Here is a 23,008-nt window from a genome sequence, read left to right on the forward strand (position 1 = left end):
TCTCACATATGTAAATATAATACAATACATATGAAGGATTAGCAATAATAAGAACATAAGCAACAGAACAAGCAAATTTTTGCAGATGCTGGAATCTGTACTGAAAACATAAAATGCTGGAAATCACAGTGAGTCAGATAACATCCATGATGAAAGAGCAAGTTAACATTTGCCTTTCAATGAGATCATGGCTGATCTGTCCCACTCCTCATGTTCTCTTTTGTGTTGGCTTGAGTCAGAGTCATACAGCACAGGAACAGGTCCTTCAAGTCCAACTAGTCCATGCCGACCATGTTCCCAAGCTAAACTAGTCCCACTTGCCTGGATTTGGCCCATATCCACCCAAATTCTTCCTGTTCATGTACTTATCCAAATGTCTTCTCAATGTTTAATTATATCTGCATCCACTGGTACTTCATTCCACACATGGGCCACTGTCTGTGTGAAAAAGGTTGCTCCTCATGTCCTTTTTAAAACTTTCTCCTCCCACCATAAAAATACATCCCAATGTTTTGAATTGTTCCACCCAATGGAAAAGACCCTTGCTAGTCACCTATGCCTCTCATGATTTTACAAACCTCTATAAGATCATCCCTCACCTACTACGCTCCAGTGAAAAATGCCCCAGTCTGTTTCTATAACTCAAACCCTCTATTCCCAGCAATATCCTGATAAATCTTTTCTGAACCCTATTTTATCAACTTTCTCTTTAAATGTCTGGAACAAACTATGCTCCACAACGCTCTGAGGACAGTGTTCCACACTGTTAACTGTGAAGTCTGTTATCCTGTGGAGAGTGTTTTGTCAAAGCATATATGGGTATTAGTCACATTATAACATTAATGACGGTTACCTTAGTTCAGAGTACTAGTTACCGACCACACAATGTTTAATGGATATTGTTTTTAGTTTGCTTGTTGCAGTAAATGTGTCAAAACTTAAAGGAATCAAATGAGAAGATATCAAGTTGATCACTGGGAATCAGTATCTACAGGAATCGTAACAGTTTATTTTCATGGTATATCAAGATTGTAGTTCTAAGTAATTTACTTCACATCCAGGAGAGTCAATTATGGTAAAGTCACTGGGAAAAGAAAATAGTTTTATCTGGAAACATTTTACCCAAATTTACCTTTATAACAATGTGCCCTTTCCTTGTTCCACTACGGTCCAGCTCTCTGTGTTCTTTCACCATCACTATCTCCCCTTCCTCCTCAACTTTGTGAGTGTTCCTCTCTACTTGATTCAGAATGCGGCAGTAGTCCTGCTGAGCTATGCTTACGAACTATCATAAGGTAGACAAAGAGAAAAAAATGACCACGTTAAGCACCTTTTAGAAATAAAAGTCAGCTTTGCAAGACTTAGGGACACAGCATACCTAAGTTTTGCACAGATATAATGACTAATACTAATTAGTTTACAAGATAATCCTGCACCAGATAATCATATTTAACTAAATTTGCTACTTAAAGACCATAAAAGAGCATGCATTTTCTTAATTGGTGGCACATTAAAGTATAAAGGAAAGCAACCACAACAAGACAAGCCATCCCTAAGTTTAAATCTGATTATTGTCAGAGTATATAAAAGTTGGCATAAATGGACAAGGTTACCAGTAAATAAGTCAGTTTTCCTGCAACCTATTGTATGGTCATTATCACACAATAGCACCAGGAAATTCCACCAATCCCTAGGCTATGATGATGATCAATAAACATGAAGATCTAAAAAGATCTAGAAGTCACATTTCTATCATGCTTGGTGCGCGAAATTACGAAGACATCAGTATATTTACTGCTAAGCAAGGCTTACAGAATGTAAAGTGAGTACAATAAACCTAACTGCATGAACAGAATTCTGCCCTGCAGATACTCATAATTGCTACTAGCTACAAAGCATTACATTGATCATATCAAAATAAAATGCCGTGTTAGTATACTGTTACTCCAGAGTTTAAGAACGACAGCATCTTGCAACTACAAAAATTAAATTAGGTACAAAATTTAAAAGACATAATGCTGATCATTAAAGATAGTGAACTCAGAGTCCTCAATGACATAAATATACATAGAATGTAAAACTCTCCCCCGACCTGGTTAAAATGCATCTGAATCAAAACCTCCCAAGATACTGGCTTAACCTGCAATAAAGGAATTATGAGCTGTCATTCAGATCTTAGCTTATAGCACTGGAAAGTAGCAAGTTCAGATTTGCCGTTACAGATTTACTACTTATTGAGAACAGTTACAGTAATAAATCTGCAAACAAATCTTAGAGACTGTAGGATGAGAAGGACTGTTTAGATTTATTTTCTGAATATCAATTATCCTAAAATTTTATGCAGTACGCTGTGATTGTAACATTTGAATACACCGAGGCGGCCCCATTAAACAGCAACAGTTCGAGAAGGATCAATGATAAATGTTGATCTTGCATGAAGTGCCCACATTCCTAAATCAAAAATGGATAAACAATTATTCTTCACTCTCAACAGGTTATTTTGTCTACCTCTCAGAAACTCCATTCAAACTGCTGAAATTTTCTTACTTTGAGGGAGGGAGTTGGGGAAAGAAGGTATCAGACAGAAACACCAGTCTTGACTAGCATTCAAATTCTCAGCTTAGTCATGTACCTGGCACCAACTATAGCTATTCACTGCCAACATGCACACATTACCAGTGTCAAGAGCCCAGCTGCTTTCAAAGAGATGATCTAATTATTTCATTTTGTTTCACAGTTGCCCAGGAAATAGTCATCATTGCATACTCTCAATGTGGCCAAATTGGAAACTCTCTTGTGAAACTGAAATAACCAAAAGTGCTCTTGAAACACATCCTTACCTGACAATCATCTGCTTTCGTCCTAACAGTTCCTTTCATATATTGTTTCTCCAAAGAGGGAGAGATACCGAAACTATTTCCCATACAAAGTATTTCACTTCTTCCATGAGAATCGGTGATTTCCACTGAGCCATTTAGAATAACATACCACGACTCGAGCTAGAAGTTAAATAAAATAAAATGGGGAAAAATTGATTGAAATTGTACACTTAAAATAGTCAGAATCAAATTGAAAAGTCTCAAATATTCCAGGGCTTTTTTTTCTCAGCCACAATGTCATGACAAACAAGGGAGATTTCTGCTCTCTGCTATTAATAGCAATGCCGTAAACAAACATTCTAGTTTTCTGCACATCTAGAACAATTTGAGAAGAATGTGTGAAAAATAGTGTCATAAATTGGTGGCTTTTAACTGTATTAACTGCCCTACCAAATAAACAAAGTCAGAAGTCACATGAAATCAGGTTATAGTCCAACAAATTTATTTGAACTCACAAGCTTTCAGACTCCACCTGACGAAGGAACAGAGCTCCGAAAGGGTGTGATTTCAAATAAGCCTATTAGATTATAACTGGTGTTGTGTGACTTTTGATCTTGTCCACCCGAGTCCATAACCGGCACCTCCACATTATGCCCACCAAATTAACATGACAGCTTAAAACAATTACTGTTACTAGACTAAAATATGATACAGTGAAGCATGGATAAAGCTTGACAATGAAAACATTATTCTAATTTTCCAAAAGAGGGAGTCTCAACATCAACATCTTCGTAAAAATAAGATAGTCAAGAAATTTATAATAGACAGTATTTATAAGGTATTTATGAATTGCTGCCATATGCTTCCCAGTGGTCAATTTAAAAATAATCCTGTTGCACTATCTGGAGTTGGCTGCATGCCTGGTACTCAGTGGGCTAAGAAAATTGATAAAGATAAATAAGAGGAGTTTGCCTGTCTAGGTCAAAAGAACAATAGAAACATGAGAAAGGGACTTTCAGTAGCATCATTGGCTTATCTGTGACAAAGCTGAGTTAACATGAATTGAAGTAAAATCTATGAAACATTATTGACTAGGAACCTCTTCAGCTGCCTCAGAATGTGATCCTGTCATTACTCAGTAATTTTTCCTCAGGCAGTTCAATATCTGATTTACAAATAAAATTTTTGTACAAAAAAAAAATTCAAGTGCAAATAAAACAATACATTACAGTTATGCTCAAGTTATTTAGATGGGGTTCTGAAAGAAAATCTGAAGCACCGACAACAGTGAAAACATAGGACAATTTTGCAATTTTTCGAATTAATTCACAAGATATGAGTGTCATTAGCTAGGCCAGAATTTATTGCTCATCCATAACTGCCCAGAGAACGGTTAAGAGTCAACCGCATTACTGAGAGTCTGGAGTCACATGTAAATTAGACCAGGCAGGAACAGCAGCTCCTTTCCATTTAGTGAACCAGATAGGTTTTTCTGACAATTGACATTAGATTCTTAATTCCAGATTTCTATTGAATTCAAATACCACTGTGGGATTCAAACCCAGATCCCCAGAACATTACCTGGGTACCTGGATTAATAGTCTATGGATAATCCAAATAGTTGAAAATGTGTTGCTGGAAAAGCGCAGCAGGTCAGGCAGCATCCAAGGATCAGGAGAATCGAAGTTTCAGACATGAGCCCTTCTTCAGACTCATGCCCGAAACATCAATTCTCCTGTTCCTTGGATGCTGCCTGACCTGCTGCGCTTTTCCAGCAACACATTTTCAGCACTGATTGCCAGCATCTGCAGTCCTCACTTTCTCCCTGGACAATACAAATTGTCTATTACATCCCCCGAATAATTTAAGTCTCAGGTTTTGTCTGACACCAGGGTCAGCCTTTAATAGTCACTTGATTCAAGGTCTGAATTTATTCCACTGTCAACATGGCTAAAAATGTGAGACGGGGATTCTAAAGGTCAGAGGATGAGCAGTAGAATTGTACAGCATTATCCAGAGGGAGCCCCAGGTCCAACTCGAATGAAAGCATAAATCTAACTTATCATTGAACATATTCAATTATACAGCCACCACTACCTACTGGAAAAAAAGATTTCCTAAGGCTGGAGATGCTCAAAGAAATTTCTCTTCATCTTCATTTTAAATGGCAGACTTCTTATTTTGAAGCAGTGGATTTCTGAAAGTGGAAACATCCTTGCAGCAATAACCATGTCACAGAGATGTACAGCATGGAAACAGACCATTTGGTCCACCTTGTCCATGCCAACCATATATCCCAACCCAATCTAGTCCCACCTGCCAGCACCTGGCCCATATCCCTCCAAATCCTTCCGATACATATACCCATCCAGATGCCTTTTAAAATGTTGCAATTATACTAGCCTCCACCACTTCCTCTGGCAGCTCATTCCAAACATGTACCACCCTCTGCGTGAAAAAGTTGCCCCTTAGGTCTCTTTTATATCTTTCCCCTCTCACCCACCCCAGGAAAAAGACCTTGTCTATTTACCCTATTCATGCCCCTCACGATTTTATAAACCTGTATGAGGTCTCCCCTCACCCTCCGACACTCCACAGAAAACAGTCCCAGCCTGTTCAACCTATGCCTATAGCTCAAATTTTCCAACCTTCGTAAATCCTTGTAAATCTTTTCTGAACCCTTTCAAGTTTCACAACATCTTTCCGATAGGAAGGAGACAGGAATTGCACACGATATTCCAAAAAGTGGCCTAACCAATGTCCTGTACAGCCGCAACATGATCTCCCAACTCCTGTACTCAATACTCTGACCAATAAAAGAAAGCATACCAAACGCGTTCTTCACTACCCTTTCTACCAGCGATTCCACTTTCAAGAAGCTGTGAACCTGCACTCCAAGGTCTCTTTGTTTAGCAACACTCCCTAGGACCTTACCATTAAGTACATAAGTCCTGCTAAGATTTGCGTTTCCAAAATGCAGTACCTCGCATTTATCTGAATTAAACTCCATCTGCCACTTCTCAGCCCATTGGCCCATCTGGTCCAGATCCTGTTGTAATTTGAGGTAACCTTCTTCACTGTCCACTACACCTCTAATTTTGGTGTCATCTGCAAATTTACTAACTATACCTCTTATGCTCGCATCCAAATCATTTATATAAATGAATGAAAAGTACCGGACCCAGCACCAATCCTTGTGGCAATCCACTGGTCACAGGCTTCAGTCTGAAAAACAACCGCCCTCCACTATGCTCTGTTTTTGATCTTTGAGCCAGTTCTGTATCCAAATGGCTAGTTCTCCCTGTAATCCATGAGATCTAACCTTGCTAACCAGTCTCCCATAGGGAACCTTGTCGAACGCCTTACTGAAGTCCGTATAGATCACGTCCATGGCTCTGCCCTCATCAATCCTCTTTGTTACATCTTCAAAAAAACTCAGTTAAGTTTGAGAGATGATTTCACGCACACAAAGCCATGCTGACTATCCCTAATCAGTCCTTGACTTTCCAAATACATGTACATCCTGACCCTCAGGATTCCCCCCAACAACTTGCCCATCACTGATGTCAGGCTCACTAGTCTATAGTTCCCTGGCTTGTACCTACCACCTTTCTCAAACAGTGGCACCACATTAGCCAACTTCCAGTCTTCCGGTACCTCACCTGTGACTATCGATGATACAAATATCTCAGTAAGAGGCCCAGCAGTCACTTCCCTAGCTTCCCACAGGATACACCTGATCAGGTCCAGCCAGCTCAGAACCTTATATGTGACAGTAAAATCATTTTTCATTTTTCTAAGCTGAGTAAAGACCCAACCTGTTCAACCTTTCATCATATCACAACCCCATCATCCCAAGGACAAAATATGTCCATTCAAGGTTAGAGTAAAATACTCATGCACACATGATCACTGGTTTATGAACAACAAAGTGCTTAAATGACATTCATTTTAGTAGTTTGATAATTATTTTCAACAGTTTTTCCATCAATAAACAATTGTGTAGATCACAGACCCAAGTCTGATATTTTCATTTCACAAAGCTCCTAATCCAACCTCCACTGCTGCAAAGAATTGGCGACCAATTATATGAGAAAGAGTTTGAGAGAGAGTTAGGGAGAAAATTGATAAAAGAATCATAAGTCAACTAATCTCAGGCAGCTAGGAGAAAGTGTGGACTGCAGATGCTGGAGATCAGAGTTGAAAATGGGGTGCTGCAAAAGCACAGCAGGTCAGGCAGCATCCGAGGAGCAGGTGAATCGATGTTTGACCTGCCTGACCTGCTATGCTTTTCCAACACCCCACTCTCAACTCTGATCTCAGGCAGCATCCATTTTGTTCAGCTGTATTATTAGAAGCTTGAGAAAGCATCACCTTGGTTGCTGTCAGTCTATAGCCACAGAAGTAAATAAGCAGAGATATGCTAACTGAAAAGGGAAACAAAGCAGTAATAGGGCAAAGTAGTAATTTTGGCAATAATAACCAGATTTTAGGGAAGGAAGGGACACAGTACGTACATGACTGTGCACCAGCAGATAACGACAATGTTTGTAAAAATGATTTGAAGGTAGAGTTAAAGATTCTATACCTGAACACATTCAGCATTCGTAACACCATGGATGACTTGTCAAATCAGATACAAACAAGTGTTACCTTATAACCATTACAGAGACATGATCTCATCGTGGTGAATGGACTATAGTAGCTCTGTTAATTAAGGACATCATTGATATGGTAGTGAGATGACTTTAGTTCGAAGAAACAAGATGTAGAATCAAATAAAACAAAAATCTGTGAACGCTGCAGATGTGAAACAAAAACATAAATGGACTTGCTGGGTCAAATGGCCTGCTTCAACACTGTAGGGATTCTATGATGATTTCAGATATTTCCCTCTCAAAGGGTTGCTGGTTATGTGTAAATCTCTTCTCCAAAAACCGTTGGAAGTTGGGTCATTGTATTTATTCAAGGCAGAGTTAGATAGACAACATAGCCATAGAATCCCTACAGTGAAGACAGAGAACATTCAGCCCACTGAGTCAAGATCCAGCCTCTAAAATGCATCCCATGCAGACCCACCACGCCCACGCTAACCCCATAACCCCACATTTACCAAGGCTAATCTACCTAACTTTCACAATTCTGGACACCTCTTTTATCAAAAAGACTGCAGATCCTGTAAATAAAAGATAAAAACAGAAATTGATGGAAAAACTCAGCAGATCTGGCAGCATCTGTAAAGAAAAATCAGAGTTAACGTTTTGGGTCAGTTCTAGGAAGGGTCACTCAACCTGAAACATTAACTCTAATTTCTCTCCACAGATGCTGCCAGATCTGCAGAGCTTTTCTCGTAATTTCTATTTTTGCCATGGAACAATTTACCATGGCCAAACCACCTAAACAGCACATATTTGAATGGAGAGAGGAAAGCAGACCACCTGGCAAAAACCCATGGAGACACAGAGAGCGTATGCAAACTCCCCACAGACCGTCACTCAAGGCTGGGATCAAATTCAAGTCCCTGGTGCTATGAAGCAGCAGTGCAGACCACCATGCCCCCCTGCTGATTTTCCAATTAAGGGAGCAATGCAGAAATAGGAAAGCTGAGTTGAGATCACAACTACACTAATGTTATCAATGAATGGTGAAGCAGCAAGTTCAAAATCAATTGACTTGCACTTGCTCCTAAGTCCCATGTTCCCAGAAGTAGTCAAGGATTAGGGAGAAAACAGAGAGATCACAAACTTTCTAAGTAAATCAATTATTTCAATTCTAATGAAAAGAATTTAGTGCAGTTCTAAAAATTGCAAATACAAGAAAAAAAAACAGCAGATTGTAGTGGTTACCTCTTTTCCATCATCAGTTATTATTGCTCCTGCATGTTCTACTACTTCAAAGATCATGACTGAGCACAGTTCACGTCTGACAAACATAGTCATGTTTGCAAAGGCAGGGAGCTGATGCATAAACTCCAGCAATTGTTCTGCAAAAGAACATACACACATTTAGCCTAGGCTACATTGACATACATTTCCAAGGAAACACTTCTAGGTGCAATATATATAGTCGACTCATGAATTCTCTGAGTGGAATCTACTACATTTACAGTCAGTGTTGAAAAAACTCAGGTACATTTACACTGCAGTTTTCCTTGCTGGAGAAGTACAATGGGCCACTCTTCACTCTATTTTTCAGCTCCAAAATATAGAATATAGGTATAGAGTTAGAGAGTCATACAGCATGGAAATGGACCCTTTGGTCCAACGCATCCGTGCCGACCAGAATTTGTTTTAACTTCAAAAATATACTTCATTCACAAAATACTTCTTTGTTCACAAACATTGTCACAAATGCAGTTCAGTTTTGTACAGTTGCATATCACGTAAATAAACAAAAACATTGGACTTTTAACTCTATTCAAAATACCAATGAGTTCTCTTACACACACAAAACTAATATTTACAATATGGTCGAGACACTAGGAGGATCCGATAACTGAACCGACTTTTAACGGGAAGGCATCAGACCTCTTTCCCCTGCATCTTTGCAGCAGCTGCCTCAAGCTTTGGTGCTGCCTCAAGCTTTGGTGCAGCCCACAGCATACAGTCCAGGACAATAGACAATAGGTGCAGGAGTAGGCCATTCTGCCCTTCAAGCCAGCACCACCATTCATTATGATCATGGCTGATCATCCTCAATCAGTATCCTGTTCCTGCCTTATCCCTATAACCCTTGATTCCACTATCCTTCAGAGCTCTATCCAACTCTTTCTTGAAAGTATCCAGAGACTTGGCCTCCACAGCCTCTGGGGCAGAGCATTTCATACACCCACCACTCTCTGGGTGAAGAAGTTTCTCCTCAACTCTGTTCTAAGTGGCCTACCCCTTATTTTTAAACTGTGTCCTCTGGTTCAGGATTCAGCAGAAATCAGTAGAAACATGCTTCCTGCCTCCAGAGTGTACAATCCTTTAATAATCTCATGTGTCTCAATCACATCCCCTCTCAGCCTCCTAAACTCAAGGGTATACAAGCCCAGTCGCTCCAGTCTTTCAGCGTAAGACAGTCCCACCATTCTGGGAATTGACCTCATGAACCTACGCTGCACTCCCTCAATAGCCAAAATGTCTTTCCTCAAATTTGGAGACAAAAACTGCGCACAATATTCCAGGTGTGGTCTCACCAGGGCCCAGTACAGCTGCAGAAGGACCTCTTTGCTTCTATATTCAATTCCTCTCTTTATGAAGACCAGCGTGCTATTAGCTTTCTTCACTGCCTGCTGTACCTGCATGCTTGCTTTCATTGCCTGATGTACAAGAACACCTAGATCTCTCTGTACTGCCCCTTTACCTAACTTGACTCTATTTAGGTAGTAATCTGCCTTCCTGTTCTTGCCACCCAAGTGGATAACCACACATTTATCCACATTAAACTGCATCTGCCATGCATCCGTCCACTCACCTAGCCTGTCCAGGTCACCCTGTATTCTCCTAACATCCTCCTCACATTTCACCCTGCCACCCAGCTTTGTGTCATCAGCAAATTTGCTAATATTACTTTTAATACCTTCATCTATATCATTAATGTACATTGTAAAAAGCTGCGGCCCCAGCACTGATTCCTGCGACACACCACTGGTTACCGCCTGCCATTCCGAAAGGCAGCTGTTTATCATTACTCTTTGTTTCCTGTCAGCCAACCAATTTTCAATTCACGTCAGTATTTTGCCTCAATACCATGTGCTCTAATTTTGCTCACTAACCTCCTATGTGGGACTTTATCAAAGGCTTTCTGAAAGTCCAGGTATACTACTGGATCTCCCTTGTCCATCTTCAGAGTTACATCCTCAAATAAATTCCAGAAGATTAGTTAAGCATGATTTCCCCTTCATAAATCCATGCTGACTCTGACCTACCCGGTTACTGCTATCCAGATGTGTTGTAATTTAATTCTTTATAATTGACTCCAGAATTTTTCCCATCACTGAGATCAGACTAACTGGTCTATAATTCTCTGTTTTCTCTCTCCCTTCTTTCTTAAAAAGTGGGACAACATTAGCCACCTTCCAATCCGCAGGAACTGGTCCTGAATCTATAGAACATCGGAAAATGATCACCAATGCATCCACGATTTCTACAGTCACCTCCTTCAGTACCCTGGGATGCAGACCATCGGGTCCCAGGGATTTGTCAACCTTGAGACCTAACAGTCTCTCCATCACCATTTCCTGCCTAATATAAATTCCCTTCAGTTCAGGTCCTTCAGCCACTATTACATCTGGGAGATTGCTCGTGTCTTCCCCAGTGAAGACAGATCTAAAGTACCAATTCAACTCTTCTGTCTTTTCTTTGTTCCCTGTAATAAATTCACCCGTTTCTGTCTTCAAGGGCCCAATTTTAGTCTTAAGCATTTTTTTTTCTTTTCACATACCTAAAAAAGCCTTTACCATCCTCCTTTATATTTTTGGCCAGTTTACCTTCGTACCTTATTTTTCCTTTGCATATTTCCTTTTTAGTTATCTTCTGTTGTTCTTTAAAAGCTTCCCAGTCCTCCGATTTCCCACTCATCTTTGCTATGTTATACTTTTTCCCTTTTGTCGTTATATGGTCCTTAACTTCCCTCATCAACCACGGCCACCCCTGCCTCCCCTTAGGATCTTTTTTCCTTTTTGGAATGAACTGATCCTGCATCTTCTGTATTATACCCCAGAAATACCTGCCTTTTTTTTTTCTATTTAGGACCATGGAATGTGCCAGTCTGCAACATTCAGTCGGGGTCAACTCCTTGCTCTGTAAGGCCAACAAATTTCGGCAAGACGAAAGAGCATCTTCCATTAAGTTGATGGCTCTCCAGACACGGTTGATGTTTGTCTCAGTCTGCCTCACTGGGAACAGATCGTACAGCACATAGTCCCGTATCTTGGAGCTACTCAGGACAAACCTCAACACAAACCATTGCATCTTCCTCCAAACTTCCTTTGCAAAGGCACAGTCCAGATGGAGATGAACAACCCCCTCAGCAACCATTTCATGGGGAATGGGTGGTGGCGCAGACCAACTAAGCATAGATAAAAGATCTTACAGGAAACGCCCTTCTCACCAGCCAAGAGGCGTCTTGGTGCTTGTTAGAAAGTTCTGGTGAGGAGGTATTCTGCCAAATGACTTTGACAATTTGCTCAGGGAACCACACAAAAGAACCACACTCTTCTTTTCCCTCAGAGTCTGAGGATGCTACGTGCTGACTGGTGGTCAAAGGTATTTTTCTTTGGAAATTTCTTGAAAGACAGTGACAGGGAATGGTCCAACTACTTCCACGGCAGCAAGGCTAGTCCCATTCTTAGCAAAACAGTGGACAGGTAGAACCTCAGTACATAGTGACACCGACCAGACATCCCAATCGGACATAGTCCCATTTGCAAGCATTTGGACCCCTTTCTCTCTAAACCCTTCTATTAGTGTACCCGTCCACATTTAAATGTTGTAACTGTACTCATCTTCACCACTTCCTCTGGCAGATGGTCCATTTTCTGCATGAAAAAGTTAGCCCTCAGATCCTTTTTAAATCTACCATGTAACTAGCTCAATTAACTAGCAATACCTTAATAGGTAAATTTCTTGGAGTCACAATATCATTAATTTGCTGAACCTTGAAACCACTGTGCTATTGTAGTACAGTCAACAGATGGAAATTTGCACACAGGTGGTTGCAATGCTGGATACAAATATTTTCAAATTTTAATTCAATCCACTAATGATTTAGAAAGTTTCCAACCACTTGCAACTTAAACATGCCAAACCATTTCATTTCAGTATAAAAACTATAAATATCTAATAGAAGGATTCTTGAACTACTTTTTCCATAAAAATGTCATATGAATGAAGGCAATTGACTTCAAACAGGCAACATATGATGGAAAGTGCGAATGTTACCTTGAAGTTTAACTCAGTTTACTGGAAAGGGAGAAAGGAAGAATGTTAGCAGTTGATTAATATTATACATTTTCTGGATATTATAAGCAATCCGTGGTATGAGGGACCTAGACCAGCAACCTAGCCAGCTCTTTGTTTACCTATTTCTTTTTGAAAGAGCAATTTAAAAAGTAAAGGCGAATGAAAGCTGTATTACTGTAGCTATTATGTTAACAATGACTTGCACAGGAGCAGTGCAATCTGAATTCTAACACTAAACATCACGCTCTTGAAGACTGCTAATTCATAGACAATGGATGTGCAGTGAGTGCTTTTTTGAAAATGTTGTCCTCTGGATTAGGCAACACTGGCAAGATATTACTGAGTTGTGCTAAGGTAGTAGTCATGGGCCTCCTCCGTGAGCTCATGGTAATAATACTCTGAAAACAATAAGGTACAGCCCAATGACAGAATGATGTAGAGCTTGAGTGACGTTACAGTGTTGGCGAATATTCCAACTTACTTTTGGCTTCAGTCTTGTAGACAGCAAGGGGCTAACAAGAGTTGGGGGATTTGTCTTTACAGTTGACTATAATAGAAGCCTGATTTTTCCCTATGATATAAAAGGTTACACATGTGATTTCATCAGCATGAAAGTGATACATGGAATGGGCATTATTTGTCTCAGGCATCATGCAGTTTATTCAACAGTAAATGAAGCTTTGACTTTGGAAATATGAAATATAGCTAATTGCTTTTTTGCATTTGCAGGTGCTGAACATCCATATCTTAATTCACAATCACATTTTCTGAATTATATTTCCATTTCTTGTAAAGGAAAATTAACAAACTGGCTGGAAAAAGAAATGAACACATATTATTTAGAAATCTTACTTATCACATTCAGCCAAGTTACTGGGATGAAGATTTACACTGCATTAGCCGTATAAAATGAGCATGCTTCAGATTTAACCTCAAGCCGAATGTTTCATGCACCTTGAAGAATATGATGCTAGCATTGGGCATCAGTGACAACTCCAATAACCTTCTTGTTAAACATTGAAATTGATCTCAAAAACTGAAAATTATAGGTATTTGTGAACGGGTAGAAAATTCTCACTGCAACCAAAAGAAGCAACATCCCCAGTAGTTTAAACTGTCAATTTTGAAGACAATTAAAATGAAAGAATCATACTCCGGAGTATCAACAAAGGTAGATACTTGTTCACTTCCATGCACAGTGCAAGCTGTCAGAAATGAAAACTGTCTGCAGCACTTAGAATTTAAGTCAGTCCTTCAACAGTTACACCAGTGTACTGTCTTGTGCAGACAAGACCAAATCCCTAAAAACTATATTTTCTCCTTTAGTAAACATTGTGCATTAGTTATATGTGAAAAATTAATTCCACTATGCAGCAAATTGTAGGAGGACATGAACATAATAACCTTGTAGAATGAGAAAACAATTGGCAAGTCAAGTTCAACGAAAAGTAAATGTGAGGCAATATCTTCTGGCATAAGAACAGGCAGTTCACCTTCACAATACAAGTCTAAGTAAGGTCGAGAATCAAGGCATTTCAGAGCACAAATACACAAATCACTAAAATTGTCTCCGGATTAGCAAAGCCATTAAAAGGAGAAAACATAGCACTAACTAACTTTAATTATTGAGGAGAAAAATTCAAAAGTTGGTAGATTTGGCTAAACCTGTACTGAACCATTTTTAGGTCACACTGACTACTGCACGTAGTTCTGATCGCTCTATTACACAGATAACTGATTTCTGTGCTACAAATCCTCTGCAATAGGAACTTCAGTAGGTCTTCTTGCTAATAATTCAGCCTTAGAGTCCAATTCTATCCATTGACCAGACAAAACAAACTGGCACAGTAGAAAGCAATAATCCATTAGACAACATGCACGTCGTGGCACTGATTTTGAATAACAAGTGTGGCGTAAGATCTACTCACTTCTTAAACCCAGGGGTGCTGATGTCAGCTATACTGTCCCACATAGCATGATGCAGAGGTGTCAGTATTAGAGAAGTGTGGACAGAAGTCACATGACACCAAGTTATAGTCCAACCGGTTTGTTCGAAATCACAAGCTTTCGGATCATTGCTCCTTCGTCAGGTAGTGCTTCACTGATGAACTGCCTGCTTTTCCTGCCAGAAGATACTATTTCACATTCATCTTTGTTGAACTTGACTTGTCAATTATTTTATTGTCTGTGCATATTATTCCAAGTTAGTGAACAGAACACATCCTGTTTCTATAATGTCATTTACTACCGGAGGAAAAAATTGAGGAATTTTTGTGTGCCAAAGGCATCAATTTGTTTTTAAGAATTGTAAATTTCCACTTTTTGTTTGAAAAGATAAAACGTTGAGTAATTTTGGATTAAAATGCTTTTTATAGAATTTAAGCTAAAGTTAAAAGTAGAGGGATTGAAAGTAATGTTGGAGTTGTTCAATATTTCAAATTGGACCTTTTCTGGTCATTTTTGCTTAAAAATGTACCCACACTACAGCCAGCTTATAAGTCATTTTGGAAATTATAATCTAATCAAATATTCCAGGTACTATAGAGAATATCTATTGATCAGTTTCAGCTGTATACATTCATAAATAATCATCAAAAGGGTTGGGGAGTGTCAAATGAGAGATTGGAGATCACAAGATGAGGATACAGGGGAAAGAGAATGCAGCCAAAAAATTATGACCTAAAATGCCGCTGGCCACTCTGAGTGAGAGAGAAACTGCATTCTAGATAAGAAAATAACAGCTAAAAACAAAATTATGATCCTCAGCAGGATCTGAAACTTATAAAAAGTTACTTGTGGGTAAAAGTGCAAACACAGTACTATACTTGATGAATATTTTAGATTAAGATTCCAAGATGTGGCAAAAATGGTGACAGAATCCATATCTTTGCCTTTTTGGCCGAGTTTTAAAATATTTTGAAAGCCACAGATAAGTGGGCAGTCAGCAAAGATTTTCTCTTTCTACTTCAATTTGCATTTAATTAGGGATTCCAGTAAGTCCGAAAGCACTTTAGTCAATTAAGTACTTTGAAGTGTAATCATTGCGATAAAGTAAGTAAACAAAACAGACAATTTACTCAACAGTCCCACAAAACGAAATAAGATATATGGCAAAACATTTTGTTTCAGTCGTATTGTTGTGAACAAAATTTGGTCACGTTATCATATATTGATGTAAACAACACCTTGTAACATAATTAAATGTCCTCCTGAGCCACTTCTCAGGAGTAATATAAGAATGCATGACACTAGACATAAAAACTGGGTCAGATGAGTTAAAAGCCAAGTCCAAGAACCAGATTTTTAAAAAGTATATTCAACAAAAAGGAAGGGAAGCACAGAGGTATAGGGAAGGAATTCAAGAAAAATCTCACAACCGCAAAACCAAGGGTGGAGCAATTGAAAAACTGGAATTGTATAACAGACCAGAATTAGAGTGCAAGTATCATGGGAATGCAGGAAAGGAGTTGGTCATTTTAATAACAAAAAACTGTGGATGCTGGAAATCAGAAACAAAAGACAGAAATTGGTGAAGAAGGGTCACCTGACCTTAAATGTTAACTTTGTTTTCACTCAGAGATGCTGCCAGACCTGCTGAGGTTTTTGACCAATTTCTGTTTTAGTAGGTCATTTTATTGCCTTTTACCCAGCCCAGCTCAATCTTGAGTGAAAAACACAGTCTCAGACCCAAGCAGCATCATCGTCATCTTTGCTCCCTGGTTCTATGCTTCCGAACTAAAGGCAACATCTTATTGGCATCTAGCTCGTTTATCCCATTCAGTATTTTGTAAATTTCAATGAGATCATTTCTCATTCTTCTAAACTCTAGAGAATACAGGCCTAGTTTGCCTAATCTCACTTCATAGATGTCCTGACATCCTGGGAGCAGTTCTGATGAACCTTCATTGCACTCTCTCTATGGCAAAAACGTCTTCCCAAAATCAGACTAAAATTACAGAGTGCAGTATAACAAAGCTCCTGTATAACAGAAGCAAGAATTCACTTTTCCTATACTCAATTCCTCTTGCAATAAAGGCTAACATTCCATTAGCTCTCCTGATAGCTTACTACACCTGCACGAGAGCTTTAAGTGACTCAAGGAAACTTGGGTCACTGAAGATTAGACTTAAAAATCTGGACTTTTCCATTTTCTTTTGGCAGTTTCTTTCATTTTTTTAAAAAAACTTCTGGGTTTATATTTTAAGATGGCACTATAGAATAGCAACTTCGTACACTTTTCACTGTACTCCTGAATTCCTGTACTTGAGTATATGTGACAAATAAAATTTAATTCTAATGAAAATCAAATTCTAATAAAAAATAACTTTCTATTCTCATAACATTTAAGAAAACATTGCACACATGTTCTTCCTATCAAAGTGGATAACATCACATTCTTCCCATATTATATTCCATCTGCCATGTTCTTGCCAAGTAACCAAGCCAGTCTAACTTCTCTTGAAACCACTTTACATCTTCTCCATGCACACATTCCCATTTAATTTTGTATCATCTGCAAATCTTGTTCCAACCTCAAAACCGCTGATTTATATTGTGAACAACTGGGACCTCAAGTCCAGTTCCTTCTGGTACCCCACTAGTCGCAACCTGCTGATGCAAGATTGGCCCATTTATTCTTACATTCTGTTTTCTGTCTATTAGCCAATCACTAATCTATACCAGTGTATTACCTCCTAGCCCATATAATTTAATTTTGTTAACAGCATCTTGTGGAGAACATTAAAAGACTTCTGAAAATCTAAATATACATTGTAACTCTGGTCTCTTCGAGCAATTTTGTTAACAACATCTTCAAAAGGCCTGCAACAAGTTTGATTATGTCCAAATAGATAATTATGATCTATTATCTGTTTATCATGTCTTTTATAAAAGATTCTAGCATTTCCCCTAATATTACTGATGTAAGGCGAACTAGTTCTGTTTGTTCCCACTTTCCTCTCCCATTCCATTCTTTGATAGTGAGGTGATGTGTTGCCTTCTAATCTGCAGGAATCATTCTGGAATCTATAGAATTTTAGAACATAATCAAATATATTGGCGACTTCTATAGCCACCTCCTTCAACATTCTGAGGTGTAGATTATTAGGTGCTGGGGATTTATCAACTCTGTTAATTTCTCCAGTATAATCTTTTTAATACTAATTTCCTTCAACTTCTCATTTTCCCTAGCCACTTGGCTCTCTAGTATTGGGAGATTTCTGGTATCTTCCTCTGTGAAAACAGACACAAAAGTAATTATTTAGCTTTGCTGCATTTTCCTCTACCCCCCATCTGCCTGTAACAAACTCACGTCGGTTTTAATCAAATGTTTGTTTTTTTAATGCATCTATAGAAGTTTTAAAGACTTTTTTTTGTTAGATTAACTTATAAATTCCATCCTATCTTTCCAGATCAGTTTCTTTACCCTCCATTGCTATATTCTAAAACCATTCCAGTTCCCAGATCTACTCTTCAGCAATTCTATAGGGCTTTAGTTTTAATCGTAAGCAATCCTGAGCTTCTTTTGTCAGTCATAGTTAACTGACCTTATTTCGAGATTTTGTATTCTGATAAAATGTCTAGTAGCTGTAAGTAATAGTTCTTTAAAAAATAATCATTGCCTATGTACAGTCATGTCTTTTATTCTATTTTCCTAATCCACCTCAGCTAATTTGTGCCTTGTGCCTTCATAATTTCCCTTATTCAAATTTTCAGATTGAACTACTCAATGCAAGATAATGTAAAAGTCGACAAAGTGTATAATAAGGTTGTGGGGCTGCAGGAAGTGACAGAGATAGGGAGGGCAGGATTGTGGAAACATCTGGTAAAAAGATAAAATATTTCAGTCAAAACATTGCTTGTCAGGGAGCCACTGTAGGTCAGCAAATGCAGGAATGATAGGGAAATAGGACTTCCTGTGGATTAAGATAGGAAGAGAGTTTTGGATAACCTCAAGTTTACAAATGATAAAACATAAGAGATCAGCTACTGAGCACTGGAACAGTCAAATATGAAATTAAGAGTAGTATGAAGAATGGGAACAAAATTCAAGTGAATGTAAAATGTCCAGCATTGCTATTCTACATGAGTTTACTCATCTACGAAAGACAATCTCTGAACGAAGAACTTCCACAGTGGTACACTGACATATTAGCCTACGTTGTGCTTACATCTCTGGTGTGGGGATTGAATTGAAGGCATTTAAGTCAGAGACAAGAATGCAACAAACCGAGTCAAATACAAAACAATCTCAATTATCCGAATTTTAGATTATCTAAACTAGATCTCAAGGTCCCGTTAAAAATGCTATCCGTTATCCAAACTCTCAGTTATCTAAACAAAATACAGGAAGAAGATGTTTTAATCAGAACGTCCAAAAACTGAAAAACTTCGAAATCTGAAGTTTTTTTTTGTCAAGTTCTTTTCCTCATTACCAAGGTTGTTTGGCGAGTGAACAATCAACACAAGTCGACACCGACTTGATGTGTGCTATTCAGATGCAACATGGGGGTGTATGGCCAAGCACCAACAGGCCCGGGGTTTCTCTATGAACGTCCCCAAGGCAACACCAACTTGAGAGAGAGAGAGAGAGAGAGAGAGAGAGAGAGAGAATGGCCAAGCGCTGACAGGCCTGAGGTTTCTCTCTGAACACTTCCAAGCCGACATCCACTCAATGCGTGTCACTCAGAGGAGACGTGGGGGGGGTGTCATGGCCAAGCACATTCTTAGTTAGAGGTCTGCTTCTCTGGTAAGATGTTTAATAATTTCACCATTAAACGGTCACATTCTGAAAACCAAACAATTGCAAATTCCAAAAAAACAGCTGGTCCGAGCATTTCGAATAAAGGATCTTCTACCTGTACTCTGTGTCTATCTCTTTTGGATAATCGAGGTTGTTCTGTATATGGTTTATAGATGTTTCACAGTAAGGGCCATCAAGCACTACAAGAATGGAATACTGCAGATAAAATCTTTTTAAGTACAGATAAAAATAAAATTTGAAATACACAAGTCAGACAATATTCATAAATAGTTGATGATAGATGTACGTTTCTGGTGTGCATCTTCAACCTGAAGTGATAACTTAAGCAACATTTGTAAAAAGGAAGAATATGGAGAACATAGCTATTGGGCTGATTAACTTATTTAATATATGAAAGCTAGGTGATAAAAACAAATTTTGCTGATAATGGAAATATTGAAAGAACAACAAAATATCTAATTTGGAAGAGAACACAAAAGGACCAGAAATGGTAAAAGAAGAGCAAAGAGAACAAAACAAAATGGGAGGAGGATACAAAATAACTTCACAAAATCCAGTATCTCATCATCAAAACATTTGTGTTTATCTCTGTCAACCAGGACTCCCTGATTGGACCAGGTTAACAGCCCAAATGAGGAAACTGATATCCACCAGGCTGACCTCATTCCAATCACTAAAGAGTGAACATCTGAAATGAGTCTGAACAAAACTGTTGGAACGATTTTCACTTGGGAAGAAAAATCAGTCAGGGGCAGTAAGGGTCTAAAAATAGGACCTCGAGCCACCTCCTAGAGTCAAGACATTCAATTTGCTGTAAAGTTTGCAGGGATCTACTGTTGTTGGTTGTCTCAATATATGCCTGCAAAACATCTGAGGCTTTTTAGAAAAGTGAAGGTGTACTAATATTATTATAGCCCCACTGCAACTGTTCGGGAGTTGGGTGCAGCTCGTGACACAAACATTGCAAATAATGTTTTTAGATGTTCCAATCTGGAAACAGCAGAAAATGTGTGACACTGTTGTGCATTATTTGAGTTATGAAGGTGCAGATTGCATTCCTCCTTGTTACATGGAAATATTTTGTGTTGTTGCTTTCCTGGACTCAGTACCACCTTCCCCTACCCCACCGAACAATTGAAGCTAACTGCAGGTCTCTGCTGGCATCACAGTGGCGAACATTCTTTCAGCCCAAGTGCAGTGAGTTGCATCATAACCTCAATTTGGTCATCTGATTGAACAAACAACCAATCAGCATGTTGCACTACCTCAAATGCCAAAAATGGATCGTAGAGCATCCACTGTCCTCAGTAAGGGAAGAAATAAGAGTGTAGGGCCTATCTACCCTTACCAGCACTAGGCCTGACAATGGATCAAGATCTACAATAATTCCCTTTCTCGGACATCTTTGGATACTGACCGATCCATCTACATGACCAGCAACATTACGATACATAAAAAGAGACATGAAGCTGAAACCTCAGATTACTAAAATCAACATTCAGATATAGCAGACGAGTGTCCAAAAACAAACCTAGCTTTTATTGTTTGTAGTGACTTGGATAAGACAGGATGTCAATGATAATAAGGTCAGCCTGAAATGTTCAAAGCACAAAGTTTAATGTTGGCTACAATACATGAATAAACGGCAACTAGAAGATGACAAAAGCAATACTACTTGGGTGGGGTCAGTAAAAGTTATATGTATTCTAGGATTTTTATCAACAGGTTAGCCAACTGTAAATTAAAGTTCAGTACATTCTTAATGTAACAAAAGAGTCAGACTGACAAATTCCATGAAAATGGATATGAGAATAGAAGGGGATGATAAAAGAAAGATAATTTCTGAAATCATACCAATATCATCGTCAGTTCTGTCTGCTGGATCCTTCTCCAGACACTCCCTAACAACATCCCTGCCCATCAGTGGATCAGATGCTCGATCAATATCTTCTTCGTCTTCTTCCTCTTCTTCAGAATCTACAGCTGTTTCAGGAAGACCCGAAAGATCTACATCCCCCATTTCGCTCTCTGTAGCCTGCAGCAAGAAATAATTTGTGAATGATTTCTGCCATGAAATACCACATTCCTCTGAAAAACTGAGCTATTCACTGTTGTTTTGATTTTAGCTACTTTTAATCATTCAAATCAAAATATTAACTTTATACATTATTGCTGCTAGCATTTGTTATAAAAATTATCTTTTACTCAGAAAGCAAATGTCTCTCAGAAATATTCTTATGCTCAGAGAACAAGAAATGAAAACTGAATTGCAGAGATGTCACAAATAAGCAGTATGGCTGGACTTGTGAATTACAGTTTTCAATTTAGTGAACATTATAGTTGTATTTATCCAAAAATGAAATTTTTTTAGATCTGAGTTTATACTTTTAAGTATTTATTCACTATTACATTTTCAAAACCAGTTTCTTTCCAATAGACTACAATAATTAATATTCTAAAAATATTATTGGCAGAACTAATTTAATAATTGAAATTACCACCTTGACTGGTGAGCAAAGTAAACTTAAATTGTGGGATGGGATGTCTTACCATAAAGTTTCCATAGAATTCTTCAATTTCCAGATTGTACAACAATTTCAATTGGTGCAATTATTGGTTCTAATTGCAACAGATGCCTTTTCAATCCCAGTATCACTGAATATTAATTTATAAAATAGTGTTGTTTTCATTTCTCTTATCCATTTTAAGACATTCGATTTACTGCATTTTCACAATTCAGAACAAAAATACTTCCAATATGTTTATAAACAATGAAGAACAAAGTCACCATTACTGAACAAAATTGCGATATTATATAATGTTGGGAAAGGCTTATAATAAAAATACCCCAATATCGTTGCAGAAGATAAAATTTAATATTTCCTCAGTATCAATACAAAAATCAGTGTTAATTATATTCTTTGAAGCTAATATTCGCAATATTTGCATCAATTAAATTCTTTGCACTAATATCAAATGCTACTTAGGGCTGGCTACATGGTTTAAACATTTTTTTTAACATTCAGCATGGCAATGGAAGTTTTATCCTGTTACCAAATTAAAAATTAACAATTTCATTGAAATCAGAATCCACTTCTTTTTTAATAGTTTTTTTTACTGATCTTAATTAATTTCATCACTTCTGAAGCTGAAGGGAAGGTTTGTGATGCTTAATTCAAATTTGTTCCATTGCAGCTTTAAAAAGACAATGTTAAAAGTTGCACAATCCAAATCACTCTTCTTTAAAATTACCTTACCTATCCACCTACCTTGCTCAATTATGGAGTTTATCTGAAGGCCTAAAACATACAGGCTTCAGTGAAAAAAAGGAAAAAAAATTCTGATGGTAGGATATCATTCACAGTATAATTCAGGGTTTTGCAACTCTTGCCATTTATTATTTTCTAATATAGTATTAGATAGCTAAAATTAACACATGTTTGTTTATCACTACTACACACTTGTTCTTTCACTGTTTA

At 38.2% G+C, this 23,008-nt stretch overlaps 1 protein-coding gene across 7 annotated transcripts in view; it reads right to left on the reverse strand.

Moving 5' to 3' along the window:
- The window catches only part of LOC132823438 (rap guanine nucleotide exchange factor 6-like), a 397,644-nt gene that overhangs the window by 103,306 nt on the left and 271,330 nt on the right, over positions 1–23,008 (reverse strand). For all 7 annotated transcript variants that reach the window (XM_060837290.1, XM_060837289.1, XM_060837288.1 and 4 more), the window contains 4 exons: positions 21,384–21,564; positions 8,666–8,802; positions 2,841–2,999; positions 1,133–1,285 (listed from right to left, as the gene is read on the reverse strand). In XM_060837290.1, coding sequence (XP_060693273.1) covers positions 1,133–1,285; positions 2,841–2,999; positions 8,666–8,802; positions 21,384–21,564 — 630 coding nt within the window. The remainder of the gene's footprint in view (positions 1–1,132; positions 1,286–2,840; positions 3,000–8,665; positions 8,803–21,383; positions 21,565–23,008) is intronic.

The sequence above is a fragment of the Hemiscyllium ocellatum genome, chromosome 16 (assembly GCF_020745735.1).
Source record: "Hemiscyllium ocellatum isolate sHemOce1 chromosome 16, sHemOce1.pat.X.cur, whole genome shotgun sequence".
In the NCBI taxonomy this organism is placed as follows: Eukaryota; Metazoa; Chordata; class Chondrichthyes; order Orectolobiformes; family Hemiscylliidae; genus Hemiscyllium; species Hemiscyllium ocellatum.